The sequence below is a fragment of the Silurus meridionalis genome, chromosome 21 (genome assembly GCF_014805685.1).
Source record: "Silurus meridionalis isolate SWU-2019-XX chromosome 21, ASM1480568v1, whole genome shotgun sequence".
Classification (NCBI taxonomy): domain Eukaryota; kingdom Metazoa; phylum Chordata; class Actinopteri; order Siluriformes; family Siluridae; genus Silurus; species Silurus meridionalis.
Window position 1 is genome coordinate 8,248,222 of NC_060904.1, and position 9,315 is coordinate 8,257,536.

Here is a 9,315-nt window from a genome sequence, read left to right on the forward strand (position 1 = left end):
AGATACCTCTTACCATGAAAATCCCTTCTAGTCTTTCAACAAGTGTCCATGGCAACAAGCTGGACCTACGCTGAGCTTTTCATCCTCTATCTTACAAAACCCATCTGACCTGTTCAAAGTCTGTTACAAATCAATGGTTTGCACAAAGTCAAAGGGACTAGTAATCTAATTCCCTCAGCACCGATAAGATCCAACGCAGATGAACGCAAATCTGTTGAAGGGTTTATTGACAGGACCTGCAGAACAACCACCCGAATCAATAAAGCCCTCTTCAGACTTCCTTACCGATAATCCAATAAAGATGATGGTGAAAAAAAATAAGCATGAAGCTCCAGCCAGTCAGTCTGCACACTCCAGTGTCACAATCTGCCCTCCATCTTTTCAGCTTTAATGCCAGTGTAAAATGCAGTCTCCCAATACAGAAAGCCTCCTCCGTTAAAAAACAAAACAGTGACCAGTGTGAAGGGAAGCTCTTCACACAGCCAGTCCAGTCTGCTAGACTAGTGCTTAAACACAAGGATGACACTGTAATGAGATATGAGACAAAACTGCTGCCTCAAGCACTTGCAAATCCTATTTGATGAACTCATGGCCACTCTTGCTGAGCAAGGCCAGACAGTGCTGCCTGACAAGACTGTACCTCCCCTGATAAAATGCTCTGACTGTTTTGGGGGTTTGTGTTTTTAGTTAATTATGTAGACTAAATTATCCTGTGCAGGAAAAACAGAACAAAGAAGTTTAACCTACAGTGTCAATACCAGTATGACGGTCCTCACCATGTAAAGAGCTTTGTATTATTTGAAATGCTGAAGATTCAGAAAGTCTTTTCTGAAATTGTTTTGCTGCTGTTGTGCCAAGTGTATACCCCCCCCCCCCCCAAAAAAAAGGACCAAAAAAGTGGCTAAAATTATTGCTTTGACCAATACTACATAATAAATGTCTCTTCTTCTACTTTTCACTCACCACATTAATTCCCAAACGCAGTTTGTTCCCATTTATTAATTAGCATTTCAAAAGAAATTCTCATTTAACATTAAAACCGCGTGCCTAATCTTGTGTCAGTGCCCCTTGTGCCATCAAAACATCTCTGACCCATTCTTTTATTGTGCCATAGCCCAGTTTTGTGCCCATTGTAGGGTCTTACATAGCAAGCTGTAATACACTGTGTTGGAACAACTTTCTATCAGAGTCAGTGTGAACTTTTTTGTTTGTTTCTTTAAGCAATTTGTGCTCCAGTAGGTTTTAGTCAGATTAGACCAGATGCACTAGCCCTCACTCCACAATGAGCTTCTGTAAGCATTGAAAACCCATGACCCTGTTGTCAGTTCATTGACTGTCCAACCTTGGACCTAGAAATGACTGGACACTGGAAACACCACCTGCTGTTTTGGTGTGCTGTTTATTTTTTTGTTTAGATGTTTGGATTTATTTATTTATTTAGATATAACATACTATACCTCATGCTCAAATAATCCAGCACTTCTCTAAACACTATTTAAAATAATGCTGGTGCTGGTGAGCATAACACAAACCTTTGTAAACCACATCCAGCCTGTTTACGAAAGCGAGAGTAGATTATGTAACAGCACTGACCTCATGACCTCCCACTGCTGAATCAACATTCTCCAAACAACAGTGATCGCTCAAACATGGCATAGGGGCTCAAAGAAACAAGCAGCCTATGTTGTTATGACAAAACATATGCTTATGCTGTTTATTCAGACTTTTTTGTTATTAGAGTAAATAACATAATACACACGCAAACACGTACACACACACACAAATACACACACACACGTCCAGGCCCAGTTGCTGGCACGGTGGCATTGGAAGTGACAAAGACACAAAACTGAATGCTTGTGAATTATTTGGCTGAGTTTCAAAAGGAATGATCGCAGCGATCAAACAGAGAGATGAGTGTTCAGTCTTCTGCAGTTGGTCTCTGCTGAGTGCCTTCCACTACAGGATCTGACACAGAGACATCAGTGCCATCCTGAGACTGGAGCAGTTATAACAGACACAAAACAGAAGAAGCACAAGAAGACATGCATGACTCACATCTCACTCCCATAATTTCAACACTCTGGATCATCTGTTACAGTTACATATAAAATAAATGTCCGTGTTACAAATCCAAACTGTCAATACCGCATACATTTACATGAAAAACTTTTTAGCTTCCCGTGATTTGGTTTCATTTTATTTTTGTAAAATATGTATATCAATGTTTATTTATCTTTTCATTTCAGTAGTGGGAGACTAAAATGCTGCAATAAAACAAAAAAGAGCTGTTTTTTTAAATGCCACTCAACATTTATTACAAATTATTTTTTTTATGATTCAATCATTTCAAGCAGAATTCAAAGCAAATGACCAGTGCAGTATTTTTCCTCTTAGAAAAAAATGACTGCTTGGAAATTAACAACTGCAGGAAAACCAAATGACAGGAGCGTTGGGGAAGTATAAAAATTCCTTACATGAGTAAAGGTGCAATTACCAATTACATCTCTTACATTGGTCTAAAATATATATATTATAGTCAGTGGTGGGCGGTCAGGTCCAGCAAAGCCTTCTCTGCTGGCCTAAACACTATCAAAAGCACTGACCTACATTTACAACCTAAATTCTAATATTTGTTCCATGAAATTGTATTAATTTATTCCAAAAAGTTTATTCTCTTCATTTCGTAGCATTTCTTTTGGCTACACTGCTTCCAGTATGTGTAGATTTTTTGTCCAATCAGATTTCAGCATTTATGTGCTGCCATGTCAATCTAATCCACCCAGGGCCTTCAAAGTCAGTACTGCTGGCCTTTTTATCATCGAGAATATTAGCAATGGGTCTGTTTTTTTAACCAAGCAGATTTCAGATTCACCTCACAGGGTCAGCTAGCTGGCCCAGAATAGCGTCAGCATTTTTCCGTCCTCTGATTGGTTGGTCAGAGGGAAACTGTTACAGCCAAGTTTGACTGGCAAAACAAATCTGTAGCACTCTGCACATATTAATACATCTGAGTTAGACGTTTTCATGCCTACAGAGAACGAAAAATTGATTTAGTCATGATTTGCACATACTTAAAAATACATTTTCAAGAAAAACTAGACATCGTGAGGAGGTCAGCCAACCCTGAAGCTAGCTAGCTTGTCTCAGCCCGGGAAAGGGTTTGTTCTCGACTTCCAGACCAGTGAATACGAGCGGTACCACTGGCTTACAGCCTCTGAGGAGCGGTGAACATTACGAGTCTGCATCTCTGGTGAGTAGGTTGTATTTAAAAAAAATGTTTTTGTCATGTTATTAGACAAATATTGATTCTAAACTGCTGGTCCCCCTGTTGCTGCTAAAACACTCCTGAGCCATTGACTATTAACAGCATTACCTTCTTCAGCAATTTGAGCTAAAGAAGTTGGTCTGTTGGATCAGACCACACGGACCAACCTTCACTCCCCAAGTTCATCAGTTAGCTTTGGCTGCCCATGACCTTGTCGCCGGTTCACCACTGTTACTTCCATGGACCACTTTTGATAGATGATATGTACAGGTTTCACTTTTTGTATTGAATTACTTAAATAAATGAATTTTTTTAATGATATTCTAATTTATTTAGATGCTGATTTCATTTTCCAGCAGGATTTGGCACCTGCCCACACTACCAAAAGCACCAAAGGTTGGGTAAATGACCATGGTGTTGGTGTGCTTGACTGGCCAGCGAACTCACCAGACCTGAACCCCATAGAGAATCTATTGGGTATTGTCAAGAGGAAAATGAGAAACAAGAGACCCAAAAATGCACATGAGCTGAAGGCCACTATCAAAGAAACCTGGGCTTCCATACCACCTCAGCAGTGCCACAGACTGATCACGTCCATGCCACACCGAATTGAGGCAGTAATTAAAGCAAAAGGATAAAAGTAAAGTACCCAAACACTTTCCAGAAGGCCAACAATTCACTAAAAATGTTTTTTTGATTGGTCTTATGAAGTATTCAAATTTTTTGAGATGTTTAATGAATCTATATAATATACAAGTTTTACTTTTTGTATTGAATTACTAAAATAAATCAACATTTTAATGATATTCTAATTTATTGAGATGTGTGTGTGTGTGTGTGTGTGTGTGTGTGTGTGTGTGTGTTAAATATTCACAGAAAAAAAAAAGAAATAATAATAATAATAATAATAATAAATAAAATAATAATAATAATACATAGCTTGTAGTTTGCATAGCCAGGGTCCTGCTATACTAATCACATTCAAACTACTCTCTGTTACAGTCAGGCTCTTTTCACACTTTCATCCAGATTTCATAACAATATGTTTTGTAGTCTGACCTTGTCCATAGTTTTTAAATAAACATGTTGATCTAATACTGACATCATCTGAACACTAAAGAGGAACAACCATTCACAATCTGACAAATCAGACACATTTGACAACAAGCTGTAAAAAGATCATAAATTCTTCAGTCAATTGTATTTTGCTTATTTGTATGAATATTTTTTTCTTGCCACATATCATTTCTCACCAACATGTTATGAATTAATGAGGCTGATTTCTGCAACAACACACATTACTAAAATAACCCATAGCTAAAATAATCCAAATAAAAGCAAACATAAAATTGATAGCTACAGCCCTAGTTTACATCAAACATTTAAAATGAATAATAATTGTAATCCTTGAGACTTTAATAGTGTAATGTTTGTTGGTAACAGCTGGACTAAATATTTCAGAAACTGCTGATCTCTTGGGATTTTCACACACACATAACAGTCTCTAGAGTTTACACAGAATGGTATGGAAAAACAAAAACCACTGGGTTAGCAACAGTTTTGTGTGTGGAAACAACTTGGTAATAAGAGATGGCAGAGTAAAAAGACCAGATTGGTTCAAACATACAAGAAGGATATAAGAGCTTACATAATTACTTTTTACAGCTTTAGTGAGAAACATACTTCATATATAAACAAAACATAAAACTTGCGGTACATGGGCTACAAGAGCAGAAGATCACATCGGGTTCCACTTCTGCCATGCAAGATCAAAAATCTGAGACTATCAGAGGCACAGACTGGACAGTTAAAGAATCAAAAGAGAAATCACCTGCTCCTTTTCAATCTTTAACTGTTCGGTTCTATTCAAGAGACTCATGTTGGTTGATTCTAAAATACTCCAAAACTAACAACCATGGAAAATCAAAGCAACTGATATCATATTTTCCCCCGTTCTGATGCTTGATGTGAGCATGAACTGAATCTCTTGACCTGTATCTGCATAAATGTATGCACTGTGCTGCTGCAACATAATTGAATGACTGGATAACCACATAAAGGAGCTGGTGTGTTTTGAGAAGTACCTTTTTGTAGAATACTTCTTGTGGAATACTTCTTGTGGAATTTTATATATTGTAGAATTGTTGAACTACAATAATCCCCCGCGGATGGCACGACAGACCAAAAACACTAATAGGGAATTGTTTTTATGGAGTTTTATGTTGAAATAATGAAATGTATTTATAAAAATATAATTATTAACTATAAAATGAAGTAAAAATAATAAAACAGTACTGTATACATAAAATAGCATTTTCGGGGTGGTGTCCGTTTATCGCGGTTTTGGAACGTAACCACCGTTTGCTGTACTTTTATATATTTATTTATTAATTTGAATGGATGGATGGATAGATAGCTAAAAACTCATCTGAATAAACGTATGTCCATTTTAATATCGTATGTGACTTTTCAGCAACTTAAACTTGAATATAAAAAAAGGTAATTACATTTATAGAGTCCAATATGTCTGCAGTTAAGTGTTTCTGAAATTCAGTTGCTACAAATGTTTCAATCAATCTATCTATCTATCTATCTATCTATCTATCTATCTATCATACATGGTCTTTATTGTCTCTAACAGCGGAAACCAAATTCCTTGTGTGTCAACACACTTGGCCAATAAACCGGATTCTGATTCTGATCTAAATCAATAAATAACAGCATAGGAGTGATTAGTGATAGTAATATTTTTTATATTTTGATAGATAGATAGATAGATAGATAGATAGATAGATAGATAGATAGATAGATAGATAGATAGATAGATAGATAGATAGATTTGTAGCAACTGTGGGCACTTTAAATTAATGTCAGTGCTATGTTGTAGTAAAAAAGCAGTTTTACTATGATAGGATATTCCCAGGCTTTACAGGAAGGTCCCTAAATTATGTCGAAGTAGAGAGGCAATGGGCGTGTCCACGTGACGTGTAGAGGGCGTGGTCACGCCCTGGCGATCATAACAGCAGTGTAGTGGAGTTACTCTGAAGTCTGATTGACTTTTCCTCTGTTGATCACATGTCCTCAGGAGACAGCGGTTTGTCCTTAACCGTGACACACAGTTGTGAAAGGACAAGTCTAAAATCCCGAACCTGCTACTCGAGAATGTGGTTCCTTGGACGAAGTTCGCATTTCATCATGTCATGCCTCCATCTCCTTTCTGTACAACACCGCCCTGCTGTGTACCAGACACTGAGAAATAACAGAAAAACTTACCGGCATGTTTAACCGAAGCGTTGTCCTTTTTCTGGTCCATTTCTTCCTGCTATCCGTCTTCTTAGAATCCATCACAGTGCTTCCCATATTCCAGAGGGGATACTGTTAGAATAAGACTAATCCCCCTCCCACCGATACGCGTATTAAACTGTTAAAGGCAAAGTAAAAGAAAATCCTTCTCTCTGCTTATTCATGTGAAATATCAACAACAGCAGCAGCAAAAAAAACAACAATGATTTCATAGGGAATAATAAACGCATATCAGGTTGCCAGTCTTGCAATAATCATACAAAACAACTTCAAGTGAATAAATAGGGTTCTTTTTCTACGCTCGATTTTGCAAATTATAAAAAAAAATAAAATGCCAAAGGAAACACTGTTGCAGCCCAACCTACAGCCTGCTGCAAGCCTTCCACACTTATCAATAAAAAGCGCGCCGCATCCGCGTGCACACTGAACCAGGAGTAGGGTTTAAAAAGCGACTAGGCTCGTATGGAAGGCCACAAGGGCCAAAACATCGACCAAGAACCATTACAAAGCATTGCATCGTCATCCTGGGGACACTTGGCACGAATGGGATGCAGTTGCTTCACAAGGTTTATGGTTTATTGCCATCTTATGATAAATCACTTGTTGTATTCGTTGCTTTGGACAAAAGCGTCTGCCAAATGAATAAAAAGTAAACATATATATTTGAATAAGAAATTGCGACTTCCTGCGTTTATTTGAGACCGGATATGGGCCACAAACACAATTTTTAATTGCATTGAACTCTTATTTTAACAATACATGGACCGAAGAAATTCAAGTCAGGGCAGAGTTTGTGAAGGCAGAGTGGAGAGCTAAATATTTTTTCAACAAAGTCCAATCCAAGGCTCTATGTTTTATTTGGCAAACAATAAGATACCGGCTACCAGCCACCACCTTTCCACTAAGCATGCTAGCAACCAGTCCATGCTAGAAAGAGCAACTACTCCTCAGAGGTTGTCAGCAAATTCACAGGCTCAGCAATATATATATTTTTCTGACAAACTACTATTCAGAAGTTGAGTACCAAGGCAAGTTATGTGCTGCCATTAAAAAGAAAAGAAAAAAAGTTTTTCTTCAAAGTCAAGTCAAGTCAAGAAGCTGTCATTTCAACCATATATAGCTGACGCAGTACACAGTGAAATGAAACAACGTTCCTCAAGAACCCTGATGCCACATTAAATAACAATCACAGAAACAGAAAACACAGGGCTAAGGGCTAGTAAGTGTCCTCGCCCACATAAAGTGCATGTATGCAACCTGGTGCAAACAGTGCAAAGACAACATATGACAACACAAGACAGTGCAAGACAACACAGGAAAGTGCAAGACAACACAGGACAGTACAAAACACAAAACACAAAATAGATCCACTTATAAAACCTGTTGTGACAAGACAAAGTGAACAAAATTAAACAGCAAAGGGGATCTTAGAAGCATTGTCAAAAAGTGTGATCAGCACCACTCCCACTGAAATTAAATAAAAGTCTTAGTTACTTTTAAGGGTATGAGTTTCACATGTAAGTTATATTAGTTTATCCCACCCCATCTGCTACTGAAAAAAACTACCCACCTCTTTCCAGCGGTGTGAAAGAATATTAAGCTATGAACGGCATGCTTTGCAGAAAGCAAAAATCACACACTACTACTCAAGGTTTCACTACTGGTGCCTTGAACAAGGCCTTTAACCCACTCTGTACCAGGGGCACCATATCATAGCTGACCCTAAACTCTGACCCCTACTTCCTAACAAGAACAGAATTTAATTGTGCTTAATGTGTATGTGACAAATAAAAGCTGTTTCTGTTTCTTATCTGTTATCTTATATGTGATTTGTATATACACTTATGAATTTTATACACATTCATATAAATATATTTAATGATCTCTCTTCCTGAAATCAACAGTGGAATGTTCATTGTGCAACCCAGTGATAAATATAGTAGGAACATCAACAACGACTGATAAATTCATAGTAAAATCACTTGCATACAATCACACCTAGAAGCAGTGTAGCCAATTCATCTGTCTGTGAGAAGAAATGTAAAATAGGTCATTACATTATAAAAAAAAGATGGTTCATATTTTTTACTATTATTTAGTATTTAACTATTATTTAATATGCTGAACTGTTAATAACTGAAATGTTAACAAGCTAATGTTACCACATACAACTTTTTGAAGTTTTACAAGACATTGTTCCAAAGCGGCTTTACAGAAAAAATACGTTATGAATATGTAAATGTATAACATTTGATCCTTTATAAGTTTATCCCTAGTGAGCAAGGCAGTGTCAACAGTAGTATTAGGAAGAAAGCTTTGAGAGAAACTAAACTCAAGAGGTAACCCATGATCACATTAAGCATCCATTCATTATAGTTCCATCATTGTGAGGTTATCAAATGTTCACTAATAGACACTGAAATACAAAATGTTAATGGTAACATGGCAACTGCATTCCTAAGCTAGATGCAGATCCAGAAAGAAGAAAGGGACAAAAGTAGGGACAGAATGAACTATAACTGAGTCGGGGGCTGAAGGGCAAAGTTGCTGCTGTTATTTTTATTTATTTATTTTTATTTCATTTAATATTTAAAAATTTATCAAATATGGAAATGTTGATTAAAATTGCATAATGTTCAAAGAGTTGGTAAAAAAAAAAAAAAAAAAACACTCTTTATTCATCATTGGGCACCTTTGGCCTTCCACAAGCTCAAAAGCATTCTAGTGATATTATCTATTTATCA

General features: G+C 37.0%; 1 protein-coding gene across 3 annotated transcripts in view; it reads right to left on the minus strand.

Annotated features, from left to right (window-relative positions):
- Positions 1 to 7,001, minus strand: part of prkag2a (protein kinase, AMP-activated, gamma 2 non-catalytic subunit a) — a 92,361-nt gene extending 85,360 nt beyond the window's left edge. The window contains exon 1 of one of the 3 annotated variants that reach the window (XR_006928957.1): positions 6,542 to 7,001. Coding sequence is in view for 1 of the 3 variants with exons in the window: in XM_046877604.1 (XP_046733560.1) it covers positions 6,542 to 6,628 (87 nt within the window). In the remaining 2 variants the exon portion in view is untranslated. Of the gene's footprint in view, positions 1 to 285; positions 477 to 6,541 lie in introns of those variants that run through there. The other 2 variants (XM_046877604.1, XM_046877605.1) reach the window with 2 other exon arrangements.
- Between the last annotated feature and the right edge of the window lie 2,314 nt (positions 7,002 to 9,315).